Source organism: Dermacentor andersoni, chromosome 4 (assembly GCF_023375885.2).
Source record: "Dermacentor andersoni chromosome 4, qqDerAnde1_hic_scaffold, whole genome shotgun sequence".
NCBI lineage: Eukaryota > Metazoa > Arthropoda > Arachnida > Ixodida > Ixodidae > Dermacentor > Dermacentor andersoni.
The window spans coordinates 58,083,641-58,103,152 of record NC_092817.1 but is presented as its reverse complement, the minus strand read 5'-3'; the positions used below and the strand labels follow the sequence as shown (position 1 = coordinate 58,103,152).

General features: G+C 49.8%; 2 protein-coding genes across 2 annotated transcripts; both read left to right on the top strand.

Moving 5' to 3' along the window:
* The first annotated feature begins 980 nt into the window (after window positions 1-980).
* Window positions 981-2,320, top strand: LOC126536134 (iripin-2-like). Its single transcript, XM_050182997.2, has one exon. It carries the CDS (start codon window positions 1,002-1,004, stop codon window positions 2,199-2,201), a length of 1,200 nt encoding a protein of 399 aa, XP_050038954.1. The 5' UTR covers window positions 981-1,001; the 3' UTR covers window positions 2,202-2,320.
* Window positions 2,321-4,987: 2,667 nt separating this feature from the next.
* LOC126536135 (iripin-2-like) lies at window positions 4,988-6,847 on the top strand. Its single transcript, XM_050182998.3, has one exon. The coding sequence runs from the start codon at window positions 4,988-4,990 to the stop codon at window positions 6,185-6,187; it is 1,200 nt and encodes a 399-aa protein (XP_050038955.1). The 3' UTR covers window positions 6,188-6,847.
* Window positions 6,848-19,512: the final 12,665 nt, after the last annotated feature.

Genomic DNA, 19,512 nt, shown 5'->3' with positions numbered 1-19,512 from the left:
GTGGAGAAACTTTGCGGGAGTGTTTTGTAGCACGTTTAGACTATAGGTTATAACAAGAACTCTGTTCTCTGACAATAGGGATATTGATCCATTGCAGAGAGAGAGAGAGAGAGAGGCAAAACTTGCCGCCTTTTTTTTTAAGAACCATGGAAAATACTGCGCTGTTCCGACAAAACATATTGACTGCACCTTTGTGGAAACCAGCCAATATATAATCATTTCTTTCACATTCCAGAGAATACGTAAGATAAACAACCGACCCACTTTACGAATGCGACTACCAAATTCTAACAGCTTTCTTTGGGATCATAATTGCAGTGGAAAGAAATGGAAGAAGTTGGCGAAATCGGAAGAGACCACGACATGCCATCGATGATCCTAACCACAACGTGTGCCCCACTCACAAAGCCTGCATGAACATTAGCCAGTCCAGTAACACTCCTCCCAGCTTCAGCTGCACATTGTGGCGGTCCAATGCGATCGCGGCAATAAACTTTCCATAAAACGGAAGTAGTGCGTCCTCGTGTGTCTTTGTCAAAATACGTGTTTTCACATCTTTACTGATGCCGTACTTTGGGCCTATGGGTGCGCGGTGGAATAAAAAACATCTGCATTATGCGGTCGCAGTGGAAACGGCGGCATCAACTTTCCTCCGACATCGACCGTTTTCTCAAGGCGGTCCCCCAGTCCCTATTTCCATCAGCGTCAGCGACAAGCGTATACCTAACCTCTCTTTCGTGGCGGAGGAAATAAAACGCCGTCTGCTACTGGCGAGGATAAAACGAAGCGCTGACAAAGATAGAAGCAATCGCGTACACTTGAGGCGGCGGGCGTTGAGCGTTGTGTCTCGACAGAGGTGCAATCCGAGATCTTCGTTGGTGGTCGCGACACGCAAGAAAAACAAATACCCCGGGCAAAAAAAGAAATGGAGGTCACCACGCATCAGTTTAAAAAGAGGAGTCTCTGCAGCCAACGGCCAAGCATTCGCAAAAACTCTCGCGATGCTCGTCAAATTTGTCCTCCTCGCGTCGGTTCTCGCCGTGGCCCACTGCGATACCGACGACAACACGCTGCTCGCCAGGGCCCACAACCAGTTTGGCGTGAACCTGCTGAAGTACCTCGCAGCCCAGGAGCCCTCGTCAAATGTATTCTTCTCGCCGACCAGCATTGCCGCCGCGTTTGGTATGGCCTACGTCGGCGCCAGGGGAAACTCGGAGGCCGAGCTGGATTCGGTGTTCGGTCACACCGCTCTCGGTCTTACCGGCCGAGACAGAGTGCTCGCAGCGTACAAAAACCTCTTGGAGCTGTCGACCTCACCCAACGTCACTCTGGACGTCGCCAACATGGTCCTAGCGCAGGCGGGCTTCCCCATATCGGAAGGCTACAAACAGCAGCTGCGCGAAATCTTCGACGCGGATGTGAGGTCTGCTGACTTCCATACGGACGGTCCCAGGGTAGCGACGGAAGTTAATGCGTGGGTGCGCGGAAAGACCAGGGGCAAGATCTCCGGCATCTTACCAGAGGGTCAGCCGCTGGACATCGTGCTCTTGATACTGAACGCCGTCTACTTCAAGGGCACCTGGGTGACCAAATTCAACGTCCGTGAGACGGTGAACAAACCTTTCCTCAACCTAGGAACCAACGAAGTCAGCAAACCGGCGATGCACATCAGGACACGTCTTCCGCACACAAGGGTAGACGCCTATCACGCCTCTGCCGTGGAGATACCGTACGAGGGAGACAGGTTCAGCATGGTGGTCCTGCTTCCGGACAGCCCAACTGGACTCGCGGCGGTCCGGGACGGCATGTCGCTCGACATGCTCGAAGATGTCGGTAGCAAACTAAGCTTCAGGCAGGTCATACTCCAGATGCCCAAGTTTGAAATGAGCCTTCGTTACAGCTTGGTGCCAGCGATGAAGGCCCTCGGTTTGAACTCTGTTTTCGAAGGTTCAGCCAACTTCAGCGGCATCAGCGAAAGCGTCCGGGTGAGGATATCCGACGCTGTGCACAAGGCGGCCGTCGAGGTGAACGAGGAAGGAACCATTGCGACTGCAGTTACTGCGCTCACGTTCGTGCCCTTCTCGGCTCAGATCAACCCACCGCCGCCCATCCAGTTCATCGTAAACCGCCCCTTCCTCTACTACATCAGGGACAGGAGCACCAACCGGGTTCTCTTCATCGGAGAGGTTCACACGCTCTGATACGCCGAGTTTTTCCTTCGCACTCCGGTACGCCAGCAATTTCGAGTGATGGAAATGTGCCACTAACATTACAATGTAAGAAGACGCACCTTTTGAATAAAGTGCGCCCTTTTAGTACATTTTCTGTCTATTTTCATTAGGGATAGTAGAATGCCCTTTTCTTGCTTTTTTCTTTTCCTTCCTTATCGTTTTTTTTTTCTTCCAAGGACGGAAATTAGGTGGAAACGGTATCAATGTGCTTAAAGCAATGACATAAGGCTCGACTTCCCCCCTCTCCCATCCGTAATTTCTTCTATTTTCGTTCGAAATTGCTAGAAGCCTTCAACTTGCCTAGCCGCATGTTTTCACGCTTGCAAAATGCTTTTTCTACAGCGTTTGGAAGCCAGACACGATTAAGAATTAAAGGACGCGCGAAACATCACCAACATGAAAGATATGGTAAATACCGATACATTTAAGCTGTAGCGATCACCCTTCTCTCTCCCTCTTTCTCTAAAATTATCTCCAACCACTACGCATAACCATATTGAAATACAGCGCGAAAGGACGGCACAACAGAAAGGACGATGAACACATGAACACATGTCCGTCGTCCCCTCTGTTGTGGCATCCCGTTGCTCTATATTTCCGGACACACACACACACAAACACACACACAGACACACACACACACACACACACACGACCGAAAAACAAGCACACTCAGCGTCCTTGGTGTGCCTGTCAACTACTTTGTATATCGCGCCATAAGTTTCCTTTCATGTTCTCATTTGCATGTGCTCACGGCCTACTTACAGGAAAATGTTTTTAAATGTCATGGGACCAACCTTCTTGGAAAATTCTAGAATTGTCTCACTCGCTGTTTTCTCGGCAAAGAGATGAGTTGTTGCTTTTTCCCGCTTTGGTCTTTGTGGCAATTCAACTATCTTCGATTCCGACGTTGCCGATCACGTAACCGGACCAACGCCCGGTGAGTATTTGCCTACGCCACACAGACGATGTCGCCTATCTGTCACCAGGCGGCTCGATTTATGGCCTCGATCATACAATGATCAAACACGATCACCCGGCAGACAACGGCCAGAAGGTTAATATACTGGTTTGAAGTAAAAAAAAAACGAAAAGAAAACATAGCGGGGGGGGGGGGGGGGGGGGCGTAACAGGGAAAGGGAAGCCGCTGCGCTACACTCTGCCTCAGTTGTGTGCACGGCGATGAAATCGAATCCCAGGAAAGTGGGCGAATCGTTTGACCCCCGTGAGGGTGGATCGATTGGTCTCAACATTGAACCGCATAAGTCCAGCATGCTCCTGCATGCTCCTGTCAAGCATTTTAAAACGAAGTGATGCCATAAGAAAGGCACTAATTTCTGCGATCAGACTATCTTTACAGTGATAGCTGGTAAAGCTACTTCAGTCAGTTTATGTAGCATCTGTCGCGTATATCATCATTGCGTTTTCTTGGCTGAGGAAGTAGCGAGAAAGCTCACATTTTCTTTAACCTATTCGATCCCGAGTCGTCTATGTGTGAGCCGTTGGGCAGTCCCTGAAATTGTCGCGACATCATCGTAGCCACGCCGTAGTCGTCGTCCGTCGTAGACATGATGTCGTTGTCGTCGTTCTGCTTGATTTTTGGTTCCCTGAAGCTATGCATGGCCCAATGAGTATAGGTGACCGACTTGGCATGGGGGGTGAGTGGCGGGGGCGGGTGGGGGGTGGAGGTCCGTGTTTCGATCCCCTCCGCCGGGCACCTACCGGTCTACACGACGGGGACAAGCAGGCCCCCGGCCAGGTATCTGGCTTTGCGGGAGTGAGTTGCTTGAGAGAGGGTCTACGTTTTCCTTTTGACTAGCCATGCAGCATATTTTAATTTTGTCCGTTCTTATTCCAACACAAAGGGACGAATAAAGAAAAAAAAATAAAACGCCGACTGCTACGACATATCTAGAAGGTAGGGGCGGTATTTTCGAAGACACCTTTCATAAAACGGAACTACCTATAGACTCGAATAAGAGGCGCACCTTCACAATTCTGACGAGGTGCGGCCCTTACAGGGGACCGAACCGTTTGGTCGAAATGGTGCCGGCGCAGCCAGTGACTTGTTCACACCCGATATACCCGGATGTACCATTGTATCAGAGGACAATGCGCATCTCTCACTATCTAGTAGTGGCACGCGGAAGTGCGCAGCGCGCGAGATTTCGCCTCTGCGCGTGCGAGGAATTGGGGAACCGAACGAGATTGCATCTCCGATTGAAAAATCATTTTCATTCCAATTTTGTGTTGCCAAGTTGGGGGTGCGGCCCTTACACGGGTGCGGCCCTTACAAGAGTATATACAATGTGTCTTGGTCTTTAATACGCGTTTTGAAATGTTTACTGACGCCGTTCTTCGGGTTCTTGTATGCGCGGTGGAATACAAGACATCTGCATTATGCTGCCGCAATGCAAACGGCGGCATCAACCGTCCCCCGGAATAGAACGTTTTCTCAAGGCAGTCCCTCAGTCTTTATTTCCGTCGCCGTCAGCGACAAACCTATGCCCGAGCTCTATTTCGCGGCAGAGGAAATAAAATGCCGTCTGCCACTGACAAAGACAGAAGCAATCGCATACCCTTGAGGTGGCGGGCGTCCAATGTTGTGTCTCGCGAGAGATGCAATTCGAGATCGTCGGCGTCGCGGAACCCAAGAAGAACAAATACCCCGGGCAAAAAAATTGAGGTAGCCGCGCGTGAGTTTAAAAAGAGGAGTCTGCGCAGCCGACGGACAGTCATTCGCAAAAGCTCTCCCCATGCTCGTCAAATTTGTCTTCCTCGCGTCAGTTCTCGCCGTCGCCCACTGCGAGACCGACGACAACACGCTGCTCGCCAGGGCCCACAACCAGTTTGGCGTGAACCTGCTGAAGTACCTCGCAGCCCAGCAGCCCTCGTCAAATGTATTCTTCTCGCCGACTAGCATTGCCGCCGCGTTTGGTATGGCTTACGTCGGCGCCAGGGGAAACTCGGAGGCCGAGCTGGATTCGGTGTTCGGTCACACCTTTCTCGGCCTTACCGGCCGAGACAGAGTGCTCGCAGCGTACAAAAACCTCTTGGAACTCTCGAGCTCGCCCAATCTCACTCTGGACGTGGCCAACATGGTCCTAGCACAGGTGGGCTTTCCCATATCGGAAAGCTACAAACAGCAGCTGCTCGAAATCTTCGACGCGGATGTGAGGTCTGCAGACTTCTACGGGGACGGTCGGAGGGTAGCGGCGGAAGTGAATGCGTGGGTGCGCGAAAAGACCAGGGGCAAGATCTCCGGCATCTTACCAGAGGGTCAGCGGCTGGAAATCGTGCTCTTCATCCTGAACGCCGTCTACTTCAAGGGCGCCTGGGAGACCCCATTCAACGCCAGTGAGACGGTGGACAAACCTTTCCTCAACCAGGGAACCAGCCAGGTGAGCAAACCGGCGATGCACCTCAGGACAGATCTTCCGCACACAAGAGTAGACGCCTATCATGCCTCTGCCGTCGAGATACCGTACGAGGGTGACAGGTTCAGCATGGTGGTCCTGCTTCCGGACAACTCCTCTGGACTCGCGGCGGTCCGGGACGGCATGTCCCTCGACATGCTCGAAGATGTCAGCGGCAAGCTAAGCTTCAGAGAGGTCATACTCCAGCTGCCCAAGTTTGAAATGAGCCTTCGTTACGGCTTAGTGCCAGCGATGAAGGCCCTCGGTTTGAACTCTGTCTTCGGTAGATCGGCCAATTTCAGCGGTATCAGCGAAAGCGTCCGAGTGATGATATCGAACGCTGTGCACAAGGCGGCCGTCGAGGTGAACGAGGAAGGAACCATCGCGGCGGCAGTGACTGGGATCTCGACAGTGTTTAAATCGGCTAACTTCGACCCGCCGCCGCCCATCGAGTTCATCGTGAATCGCCCCTTCCTCTACTACATCAGAGACAGGAGTACCAACCGGATTCTATTCATCGGAGAGGTTCACAAGCTCTGATACGCCAAGGCTTTCCTTCACACTCCGATAAGCCAGGACTTTCGAGTGATGGAAAGGTGCCTCAAACATTACAACGTAAGAAAACACTTTTAAATAAAGTGCGCCCTTGTAGTACATGTCCTGTTTCCTTAGTGATAGTAGAATTTACTTTTCTTGCTTTTTCTTTGTTTTCTTTTCTTCTTTTGGTCATTTTTCTCTTTTTTCTTTCTTTCCTTGCTAAGGACGGTAATTAGGTGGAAACAGTAACAACGTGCGTAAAACAATGACAAAGACTTCGCTTGCCCCCCCCCCCTCCCTCCTTTCCGCAATTTCTTCTATTGCTTTTCGATATTGCTAGAAGCCTTCAACTTGCGCAGCCACGTGTTTTCACGCTTGCAAAACACTCTTTCTACAGCGTTTGGAAGCAAGACACGATTAAGAATTAAAGGACGCTCTAAATATCCCCAGAGAGAGAAAGAGGATAGGAAAGGCAGGGAGGTTAACCAGACGCACGTCCTGTTTGCTACCCTGCACTGGGGAAAGGGGGACGGGGATGAAGAGAGAGAGCACAGTTTCGGCGCACAGTTGAAGGTTCGCACCGAGTCTACACACCGTTCCCGAGAACTGTCGACTTGATTTATTTCAACAGCGCTTTCGTGGCTTTCCGTGTCATCGACGCGTATGGCCAGGGTCCAAGGATCTTCATTACCGAAAATGGTCTAGAGTCCAGCTGGTTCAGTGCTGTCCGGAGAGCTTCACGCTCGATGTCCTGTAGGGGACAGGTACATAGGATGTGTTCAGTCGTTTCTGTGGTTCCGCAAGAGTCGCAAATTGGCGTATCCCCCATTCCAATGCGGAACGAGTATACCTTCGTGAATGCCACCCTGAGCCAGAGGCCGCACAATACTGTCGCTCAGAGCGTGAAACATTTTATGGCACTTGTAGCTTTAACGATGGATCCAGCATATGAAGATGAGACTTCGGGAGATTGCGAGAAGACCAGTATTTGTGTGCCATAGCTTTAGCCACAGTATGAAGCTTTCTTGCAACGTCGGTTCTGGATAAGGGGATTGTAACTGGTCGGGCTTCCAGATGGGCAGACGGCTTCGTCGGCGAGGTCATTACCAACAATGGCGGTATGTCCAGGTAGCCACTAGAATATAATTTCATGCCCTTTCGCGATAGCTTGATGGTGATATTTTCTTATTTCATATGTCAGCTGCTCATTAGTCCTATGATATAGGGTAAAATGCAGACTCTGAAGTGCTGCCTTAAAGTCGCAAAATATGACCCATTTCTAAGGTGTCTCTTGCAGGAGATATTTGACAGCAGCACGCAGCGCAGCTAGCTCTGCCACGATTGATTTTGTCAGGTGGAACTGTTTGAATTTGATTGTGGTTTTCGTAGCCGGAAAGACAACGGCACCTTAAAAGCTGGTAGGTGAGACCGAACCATCAGTATAGATGTGTATTCGGTCCCCGTATGTCTCATTGTTTAATTACAGCGTCATCTGTTTCAGAGCTATTGCTGGGTTATTGGCCTTCTTCTATACACCCGGAATACTTAGGCGCACCTGAGGCTATTAGAGACACCACAAGGGTAATGAAAGCCATGCTGCTGGCATATATCCTAATGGAAGACAATTTATATGGGCGATTATAACTTCAGAAAACGTTGCACGCAGTCTCTGCGATGGCAAGAACTCCAAGCGATGGTCAGGGACGCGGAAAACATGACGGATATGCGTCCTGAGGCAATCCGCAGCAACGCATGTGTATGTTTGGATGGGATGATCCTCGGCGAGCACGATTGTTGCAGTTGTTGATGCACAGCGACAAAGGCCTAAACACGTGCGCAATGCTTGGCCCTGTAAGCTCTCCAATGAGAGAATATTTGACTTGCACGTACTGGACAACACTGGAAGGCTGTAGAGTAAATAGCCTAGAAATATATTCTGTACAACTGAAGCATGGAGCGTACAGATGTACCCCATGTTTTCCCGCACATGAATCTCAGTACCTGGGCAATCGACCAGTTTTTTCTTCAGGTACATAAATGAGGGCTCCAGTAAAGATTTCGGTCGATTGTTACAACCAAGAATCGATGGGTCTTTCCATAGGTGATAGTGTTTCCATTATTGGAGACTGGGTACGGTGTCATGGGTTTACGTGTGAATGCAATTAATACACATTTCTCGGTCGATACAGTCAAGCCTTGTGTTTGAAGATATGCTGATGTAAAAGTTGCTGCCTGCTGTAATCGCGCGCGAACCTGAAGGCGAGTGACCGCAGACGTCCAAAGACAGATGTCATCTGCGTATAAGGTAGATTGTTTTAGGTAAAATGACAGCCAGGCCAATGAGTGTCACGTTGAACAACGTGGGACTCATTACTCCTCCTTGAGGCACGCTGCAGTAAGTGTAATATGCAGCTGCGGGGTCATCTTCTGTTGTACAAAAACGACTGGCGAGTTATACCGGGTGTCCCAGCTAACTTGAACCAAGGGTTTAAAAATGAAATATTGGAGTCAGGAGAGTGAAACTAACTGCATATTGGTGATAGGCATTTGGCGCACCACGGGAAATTTTTTGTATCGCAATTACTTAACTAGTAATTAAGATAATTTTTTTAAATTTTTTAATATTGACTTTAGACACTAAATGTGATTCGCAAAGTTGGAGAGCACTTTCAGAAACCCGCATTCCATTATTCGCCATAAAGAAAACCTTACGTGTACCTCTTTTTCCGAGCTCGAAAGAAAGCCCGCGAAATACAAAAAAAATCACGTGACGAGCACATTTGCGCGTCGCGATCGTGCTGCTCTCAACCGTGCTTTCAGTGAACGAAATCAGCTCCGGCCTTTATTCGACGGCCCCGTTGCAGCGGCAGGCCGATATCTTGGCGGGGGTTTTTCGTCCGCGTCAGCTAGTTGGCACCCGGCGACGACGACTTAGTCCCAATCTGATAAGATACTGAGATGGCGAGTCTGCTTTGTCACTCAGAAGCAAAAGAGAAATACAGGGAATAATGTTTCGCCGCGAGGTGTTGGCGGCTGTGTGTTGCAGTTTCCTAATGAGGATTTTGAAAGCTGGAAGCAGCGGTGAAGCACAGTTTGTCGTGTGCTCTTCTTATGCCACTCTCATGCGAGACTGAATCTTTGGTGTAGTGATTACTAGCACTGCAGACATGCCGTTTACAAATGAAGAGAAAGCAGACATGGTTCTGGCTCTAGGTGCATGTCATGGGAACAGAAGGCGCGCTGCAGACCTTATGCAACAATGGCACCCAGGCAGGCGGCCAAGTTCAGTAACGATCCTGCGTGCCTTCGAGACGCTGCGACGGATGGGCAGTTTTACGTCCACACGACACAGAGCACCTGTTTTTGACGAGGACTTCGAGACGCATATTTTATCGCTGTTCGCTCTGGAACCCCAAGCAAGCGTGCGCAGCGTGAGCGAGGATACCGGAGTCTCCAGGTCATCAGTTTGGCGAATACTGCGCAAACACCGCCTGCATCCGTACCACGTACAGCTTCATCAAAATCTGTTGCCACGGGACTTCCAAAACAGGACCGATTTTGCTAATTGGATTCTGATAAAGATGCAGGACGACCCGGATTTTTTGAACAAAGTGATATGGAGTGACGAAGCTAGTTTTTCGCGCAATTCACAGGTGAACCTGCACAATGCTCATTACTGGAGCGATTCAAATCCCTACTGGGTTTTACAGACGCAGCACCAGTACCAGTGGTCATTTAGTGTTTGGTGTGGACTTTTCGACGGTAGTTTGATCGGGCCTGTGTTTTTCGACCAGACGCTGACAGCAGATCGCTACACCAATGATATCCTCAGAGGACCCGTTGACGACTTCCTTTCGGATCTACCGCTCGCCAGGGCCACAAATGTGTGGTTTCAACACGATGGCGCCCCCGCGCACAGCAGCGCCAAGGCTCGGACCTGGCTCGACGCAGCGTTCCCGCAGAAATGGATAGGACGACTAGGTCCCGTGAACTGGCCAGCCAGGTCTCCTGATATGACACCTCTGGACTACTTTTTGTGGGGTCATATCAAGGACAAGGTGTACAGCACACCAACTTCCACACCGCAAGACCTTAAAGACAAAATAACGGAAGTCTGTTTAAACATGCCTGAGGCTGTCATACGAAATGCAACGGCTGATTTGGTTACAAGATGCCATAGCTGTATCGTCGCACAAGGTGACCTATTCGAGCACTTTTTATAATTGGTAAGAAACCGAAATGAAATGGAGTCAGGACAACCGCATGCCACGGCTGTCATCGCCGCACAGCCAAGCCATAAACCGCCACTTTTATTTTCTTTGCAACTGGCAAATAAAACTCCTCTCATTTGAAAACTTCGAGCTTGGCAGTCTTTATCGCGACTGCAAAGCGCAGCGCACTCGCTGCAATTTACACCGTCACGCGCGAACTGGCTGACACGGCCGAAGAAACCACCACCAAGATATCGGCCTGCCTCTGAAACGGGGCCGCCGAATGAATACCGGAGCTGATTTCGTTCACTGAAAGCACGGTTGAGAGAAGCACGATCGCGGCGCGCGAATGCGCTCGTCACGTGGTTTTTTTTGTATTTCGCGGGCTTTCTTTCGAGCTCGAAAAAAGAGGTACACGTAAGGTTTTCTTTATGGCGAATAATGGAATGGGGGTTTCTGAAAGTGCTCTCCAACTTTGCGAATCACACTTAGTGTCTAAAGTCAATATTAAAAATTTTAAAAAAATTATTTTAATTACTAGTTAAGTAATTGCAATACAAAAAATTTCCTGTGGTGCGCCAAATGCCTGTCACCAATATGCAGGTAGTTTCACTCTCCTGACCCCAATATTTCATTTTTAAACCCTTGGTTCAAGTTAGCTGGGACACCCGGTATAGACGGATAACCAGCGAATCATGCGGCCTCCAATTCCAATAGTCTCCAGGGAGTTGATGACGGCGTCATGTCCAACGTTGGCATACGCGCCTTTCACGTCGAGGAAGAGCGCAACTGATATGCGCTTACGGCTTTTCTCCTGTTGCACAAACGTTGTCAGGTCAGTGACGCGATCAAATGAGGCACGACCTTCACGAAAGCCTGCCATGGAAGCTGGGTAGATATTGTAACGCTCGAGATACCATTCTAGACGTGCAAGCACCATCCTTTCCATCACCTTTCCGATGCAGCTGGCCAGAGTGATAGGGCGATATGCGGCCAAATCCAATGGAGATTTTACCGGCTGCAGCAAAGGTACTAGCCGACTTAACTTGCATTGCCGGGAAACTACCTCTATGCCATGAGTTGATGAAACTGCTCAGAAGCGTTCTTCTTGCCTCTTGTCCAAGGTGTCCCAGGGCAGCATAGGTGACGCCGTCAGGGCCTGGAGAGGATGATCGTTTCGAAATAGCCAAGGCAGCTTCGAGTTCTTCCATAGTAAAGGACACGTCCATTTCTGGTACCCGAGTCACAGGGAGGTCACTCACATCAATGTTGGTGTTGACAGGCTCGCCAGTGACTCTCACACAGAATTCCTCCGCCACACCAAGCTCACTTTGGCCAAGATGGAGGTCCAAACCTGCAAATAGGTGTCGCTGTTGCGGGGATGAACGAAGACCACGGACTGTCTTCCAGATGGGTGAAAGCTGCTTGCGACGGTCCAGTGACTCACAGAATCTTTTCCATCGCTCACTCTCTAGTTTGTTTATGCGACGCTGAACTTTCTTCTGAATGCGTCCTGCGTCTCTGAGATCATAAATTAATTTAGTGCGTCTGTATCGTCGCTCTGCACGCCGTCGAATAGCACGAGCTCTCTCAAGTTCAATGTTGAAATCCGCTCGCTTTGACGACAATGATAATAAACACTTGACAGATTTCATTGCTTCTACGATGGTGTCGTCGACGTTGCCGGCGAAATTTTCCCGACACGCTTCTTCCATAAGCGACGGTACCATGAGGGAAAGACTAAGCGAGTCAATTAATCTTTAGGTATGTGAGAATGTGATCACTCCCGTGAGTCTCAATGTCGCAAAACCATTTAACATGTGACATGAAGCTCCGTGACACTAAGGGCAAGTCGAGGCAGCTGCTACACACCGGACCACGTAGATACGTCGGGCTACCGTCGTTCATGGTGCAGAGGTCACAATCAGAGGCATGCGACACAACATTCCTTCCCCTTGAGTTGATCTTGGTGCTTCCCCAAAGCAAGTGATACGCAGTAAAGTCCCCAGTGATGACCCAGGGGTCATCAGTTTCCTTTGTTATATATTTCAGTCTTTTACAGTCAAACTGCCTTGATGGGGAGATGTAACAACCAATAAGAGTGAAAGGCACTTTGTTCTTTCTGACGCAGAGGCATATGTATTGGTCGTAGTCATGAGCCTGAACCGTATGCGAAACATAGGTCGATTCCGTGTGGATGTAAATGAGAACGTTGCTTCGTTCATCGCATGTGCAATAAGCAAAAACTTCGTAACCAGATAATCTGTAAGGAGTTGATACGTTCGGTTCGCCAATAACGAGTATAGCAAACCGATACTTCAAGATAAATTGGCGCAAATCTTAGATGCGGAATTGAAGCCTCTGGCATTCCATTAAAAGATCGTCGCAGTTCTAACTTCAGTACGAAAAGAAAAGTTTGGGTAAGCCATGGTGCTTATAATAGGCTTGCAAGTACTGGATTCAGTGCATCCAGTATTTGCATTGCGCTTTGAGCTGTTGGTGCCCGGAGCTTGTTCAGTAGCCTGCGAATGGTATTCATTAGTGATCGCACCAACATAACCACTTGCCGAACCTGTTCAGCCAATTTGCCGGCAGGAGGCGCTCGAAGTAGACTACTTCCGTCGGCGGGCAGTGATTCTGCAGGTGGTTGCCGTTTTGGCAACACAGGCCAGGCTTCGGTGTCCACATTCTTCTCAGTGCCTTTGTCATTTGTAGCCCTTTCTGATGTGCGTGGCCTGGGTGGCAGTGGAGGAGGTGACAGTGGACGTGGCACACGCGTCACCGACGCAGCTTTCCTTGAAGAACGTCAGCGACGGGAGTGTCGCTTCCTGATTATAGCGGCGGCTTCTCGATGAGAGGAATGATCTCTTGCCATTACTTTTAAGATAGCAATTTCTTTCTTAATTTTTGGGCAGTCCTTTGATGAAGCCTTATAATATCCGTGGCAGTCTGGATATTTCATGACATTGGCTGCCCATTTACTCGCGGCGTGTGGCTCAGCGCAGCGGGGGCACACTGTTTCGTCCTCACAGACGCCGCTCACGTGTCCTGGTTTCATGCAGTTACGGCACTGCAGAGGTTTCGGAATGAAAAGCCGGGCAGGATGACGAAAGTGGCCTACCTCAACGTGCGATGGTATGCATTTGCCCTCGAACATAATCTTTAGGCAACGTGAGTTTTCCAGGCGCAAGGCATCAACAATGACGTCATGATCACTCGCTGCTTTGCCGAGAATCGGCAAGTCATTGCTGAGGATGGCCAGGTCTACGTCGTATATGACACTAGGGATGACATCAGAGCCCACCAAGATGTGATAGCGCACCTGCATGCCATCTAGATGCGGATGCACTTACCGTCCTTCCTTGAGTAGGACGCTAAGTGCACCCGCATGCAGAATATCATCCGCCAGTACATTTTTGCGGGTGTTCACTCTAACGTCCATGATTTTGTTGGGCACCACGGTCTCCAGCTGAATCGAGACAGATTGCCTATTAAGCCGTTTCATGTTACCGTTGGGTATCACAGGTCTAAACAAGATAGTGTTGGCGCCGGGGCTCCGCGTGGGCTCAACAGTTTACTGGAGGACGAAGAGGTCCTGGTGTTCCTTCTCTTCGCCTTGCAGCTCCGCACAAGTTCGGAGTCCTCGTCATCCGAAGGGCCCTCGCTGCTGAGTGAGTAGACGTGGGTGCCTTCGCTGTCACTGTCAGTCTGTAGCCCGATCCATTTCCTGGAGGCGGCCGTCGCTGACGCCACCAGTTCCGGCAGACGCCCTGGATGGTCCACGTCCATCTACACCGAACTAGGCGCGACGACTGTTAAATACACTGGAGATATTTCACAGAAATAGCCAGAGGCAGAAAAACACTCCTTCAAGAGACACTTCGTCATCGTCGACTCCAGAGAAAGAGAGAGTAAAGGATGCATAGAAAGGCAGGGAGGTTAAGCAGAGGTAGTTCCGGTTCGCTACCATGCATGGGGGGAAGCGTTAAGGGGGATAAAAAGAAAAAGAGAGTGGAAGGGGGAGATAGAGAGAAAGAGAGACGAGCACGAAGAAACCGCGTACACTAAAGAGCGGTAGGGGGCGACGTTCTTAAAAACTATCGTGAAGCGCCATAGACCTCAGGAACCTTAATACCACGAGTAAGGCCTTCAGCGCAGATGTTCTTTGGAAGTACTGACATGAAACTTTGAGTTCTAATAGTGGACGATTGTCCAACTGGTCCAGTACTATGCATATAACTTGCCTCTGGGCACTATATCGCGGGCAGACACAGATAATATGTGCGAGCGTCTCATCGCACTTGCATGTGTCGCACGGGGTGCTGCTGGCCATTCAAATAAGGAAAGCATATGCGTTCATAAATGGAACGCCTAGCCACAGACGGTACAGCATGACCTGTTCACGTCGTGGTAACCCAGGCGGTAGGTGCATTCATATGTCGGGAGACAACGAACGCAAACGACACATGGTGAAAACGTTCGAGTCCCACAGACGCAAAGTACATTCACGGGACATCAATCGAAGCCCAGCTGCAGCATCTGTTCGCGAAAACGGAATCAAGATACGTTGACCACTTTCATGGGCAGATCGGGCGGCTTCGTCGGCGTGGTCATTCCCGCCGATGCTGCAATGTTCTGGAAGCCATTGAAGAATTATGTTGTGTCTTTTGTCATGGCGGCGATTATATATGTGTCGAATTTCTGATGCCAGTTGTTCATTGGGTCCGTGACGTATTCGGCTTTGTAGGCACGGAAGGGCCGCCTTGGAGTCATCAAATGGTAAGCACCGATGCACTGTAAGCTGTAGTTTTCACCCTTCTCTTTCTTCCTCTGTCTTGAAAGTTATCTTTACCCAGTAAGGTCAACAAAACTATAAGTATTCCGGGTGTGCCTACTGCACAATATCCTTAATTTTAACGCAGAAGCATTCCACGCCTCGATGTTCCACCATATTACTTGCAAACATATTTAACACACGCGCACACACACACACACACACACACACACACACACACACACACACACACACACACACACACACACACACACGCACGCACGCACGCACACGCACGCACGCACGCACACGCACGCACGCACACGCACGCACGCACACGCACGCACGAACACACACTCAACACACATGCGCGCGCGACCAAACATGCATACACAGCACATACACGCGCGCACACACACAACGCAAAACACACCCGCAACACACACACAACAATCCTTAAACAATTATGATTTCGAAGGAAACAATTTTTATGGTCCCGAACCAAAATAACCGGAGCCAAATGACATTCGACGCACTGAATGTCATCAGTCGAACTTCAAGTGTCGCTAGGGTAAGAGAAGCCATTAATGACTGTGGTATCTTTCTTGCCAACCTTGTGCACCCCTGTACCATAACACGCTTCCCTGCTGACTCAGATTTGAACAGTTATACTCTCTAAACAAGGGAGAGAGAGAGAGGGATAAAAGAGATGAGAAAGGCAGGGAGGTTAACAGGAAGATAGATATCCGGTTTGCTGCCTTGCACTGGGGCAAGGGGAGACAGAAAGATATTTAAAGAAAGAAGAAAAATGTGCACACACATGAAAAGAGTTGAAGAGGGGAAGGAAGAAATTAAAAAGCACACACATACAAAGGAAGTCAGGAGTGTTAGAGTGGTTCAAGCAGGTCGCTTGACCGGAGAAACCTCAGTAGCGCCTTCACCGCCTTCTGGTGTGAAGATAGCACCAGCCGGCACTCCAAGATTGTCTGCTCAGAAAGCGGTCGGTCATCGAGGCGTCCCAACGCCGTCACGAGCGACTGTCTCTGGGAGCTGTAGAGAGGACAATGACAAAAGACATATTTGATTGTTTCCTCGCTACCGCAACTATCACAGGCAGCACTGTCAGTCGTTCCATTGCGGCAAGTAAATACATTCGTGAAAAACACTTGAAGCCGTAGTCGGCGGAGAACAGTTGTCTTGATTCAGAATAGTCCAGATGGAATGCGTAGTCGGAGAGATGGGTCCAGGTGGTGCAGTCGAGTGTGTTGGAAAGCGGGCGTGTTCCACATGGATTGTGTCGCTTCACGCGCTAGCATGCGAAGCTTTGCTGCTGCGTCAGTTCTTGATAGGGGGATAGGTTTCGTCACGGCATCTTTGTGAGCCCTCCTAGCAGCTTAATCGGCGTTTTCGTTGCAGTTGATTCCGCAGTGGCGTGGGTGCCACTGAAAAGTGATCTCATGTCCTTTCTCTGCTACCTGGTGATATAATTGCCTGATTTATAGAACAAGTTGGCCTTGTGGTTCACGATGTAGAGCGGATAGCAAACAATGCAGGGCTGCCTTCGAGTGCATGGATATGCTCAATCTTCAGGGTAGGTCTTCATGGATCATGCGAAGTGCGCTGCCAAGTGCAGCAAGCTCCGTAGCAGTCGAAGTTGCCCGGTGAGATGTTTTAAACTGAATGATCACGGCTTTCTCGGGAAAGATCACAGCGCCTGTAGATCGTCCACAGTTGTCGAGCCATCAGGGCAAATCTGGAGATTGTCCTTGTATGTCTCGTGCAGCATAAGTAGAGATAGCTGCTTGAGAGCTGGCGACGAAAGTCCGGCTTTCTTTAGAATTCCCGGTGCTGAATATCGAACTTGTGAGCGAGCCAAACACCAAGGAGGTGCAAGGGGCCTCTCGGCAGACGTATAATCTCTAGGGATATAGTCACGGTACGCAGATATCTCCTGGCAAAAAGAGGCACTGCGCTGGTCTTTCGGTAGCGCGGCGACGTGCCTGATGTATGCTCTTAACACTTCCAATGACATATGAGTTACGACTGGATAATCTTGAGCTATCGTAATTGTCTCCGCTGTTGATGTGCAGAGCGGCAATCCAAGCCAAACCCTGAGTACCTGCGCCTGGGCACTCTCGATTGTGCGGATATTACTTCTGCAGGTATTGCTCAGTACAGGTAAGCTGTACCTCAGATACCCGAGAAGCAGCGTCCTGTAGAGTTGTAGCATCGTGTCTACTGACGAACCCCACGTTCTTCCTCCAATAATTTTAAAAAGGTGTGAAATGGCCATTAGGCGCTTCTTCAGGTCGGCCACATGATGACTCCAGCTGAGGTCTCGGTCAGTGATCACCCCTAAATATATGTGCCCTCTGGCGTAACATAGGTTTTTCCCATTGATAAATATGGCGTATAACGTCATTGACTACCACGTAAAAGCGACCAGCGCACATTTCTCGGGTGAAATCGGGAGACCTTGTTCTCCAAGATACGCAGATATTGAAGTCGCGGCTTTTTGAAGCCTCGCGCCACTGGGGAGGTGTTATACCTTATGTCCACGCATATGTCATCGGCGTGCATTGATATCTGGACAACACTTGGTGTGCGTTCCACGATACCAACAAGGACAAGTCTGAATAGTGTGAGGCTCTAGACGCCATCTTGGGGAAGACCACGGTGTGTGTAGTGTTAAGAGGTCGGACCGTCATCGGCCTGCCCATAAAAACACCTCACGTATAAGTAGTTGCGGGTCCACCGGTACGCTCAGCCACCAAGATCAACCGATTCAAGAGCATCAAGTATAGCGCCATGAGCAACATTGTCATAAGCTCCTTTTACGTCCAGAAACATGGCGACAGATAACCGTTTACATCTCTTTTGATATTGGACGTAAGTGACCAGATCGATGACATTTTCAATGGAGCAGCGGAAATGTCGAAAACCGGCCATAGCGTTTGGATAAACTTTGTATCGTTTCAGGTACCGCTCCAATCTGGCAAGAATCACGCGTTCCATCACCTTCCCTAGGCAACTAGTCAGCGCGATGGGCCGGTATGACGTGAGCTATAATGGTGACTTGCCAGGTTTAAGGAGCGGTACCAGACGGCTTGTCTTCCATTCCTGAGAAACGTTTCCATCCCACCAAGATTTATTGAATATATCTAACAACGCATTTCGTGCTCGCTCACGCAGATGGAACAAGATGCGGTACGATATGCCACCTGGTCCAGGCGACGGCGACCGATTACACAAAACAAGAGCCGCATCGGTCTCCTCGGTGGTGCAAGGCAGGTCCATGCGTAAATCTCGTAAATGCGGCATCATTCTATACGTACTAAGACAGCCTATGTACACTGACCTGCAATCTTCCTGCAGAAATCTTCCGCTACCTCGATGTCCTCTTGGCATTGGAAAAGCGCCAGGGCTTTTTTTTTTTCAAGAAGTACACGAAGGCCTCCTTCAAGAAGTACACGAAGGCCTTGTACGGTTCTCCATATGGGGGAGACATGTTTGGGGGGATCTAGGTATTCATGAAATTTTGCCCACCGTTGAGACTTGTGCCTAGTGGTCCCTCAGATTGGGGGATGCCCCACCAGCGACATACAGTTGTCACGGTTGATGTTCACGCCTCATCATTCTCTTCAAGGCAGCTCGCTTGAAGACAGCAGCGTCGCCTCTCCTGACCGTCAAGAAGAGGTCACTGATCGATGACATGGCCATTGTCAAGAAGTCCCGGGGAAAAGCGTCGACGGCAGGTGGTAGACTCCTATTGTGCCACGTTGGGGACATGAGCACCACGTTGGAGACACGAGCAGCATGTTGGAGACCAGTGATGGGTGACAGAGGTGCTGAACGATTCTGCGTTTATCCATTGAATACTCTCAAGGAGTGAAAGAGGGAAGAAAAGGGCATAAAAAGCTTGTTCGGTCGGCTGTAAATGAGGGAGACGCTCGGACATGCAATGACGCTAGCCTAGTGTGCTCCGATAGTTGGAGCCGTGTTGTAAAACTAAACCATGTACTTTTTTAAGTATAGTCCTTTCTTATTCTCTTCAACGTCGCTCGGAACCTGTTTTTCTCCCGGCACCTAGCACGGCACCATCCACAGAACTTTCGTTGGCCGCACGGACCCCGATTTCACAACAGTGGTGGCAGCGGTGGGATTGACCTCACAGAACTTAGAACGTGCCGACTTCACAACAGACTACAGTTTGTCCATTCGGTGCTGGATCTTCTTTTGCGAGCGTCTGGCTATTCTTAGATCATGGATGGACTTTGTGCGTCGGTATCTACGCTCTACACGCTGACTAATCAGCGACTAAACGCCGCACTCAGCAGCCGCGT

Excerpts from the sequence above, each read along its gene's own strand:
- LOC126536134 (XM_050182997.2), top strand. The coding sequence starts at position 1,002 with ATGCTCGTCAAATTTGTCCTCCTCGCGTCGGTTCTCGCCGTGGCCCAC.
- LOC126536135 (XM_050182998.3), top strand. The coding sequence starts at position 4,988 with ATGCTCGTCAAATTTGTCTTCCTCGCGTCAGTTCTCGCCGTCGCCCAC.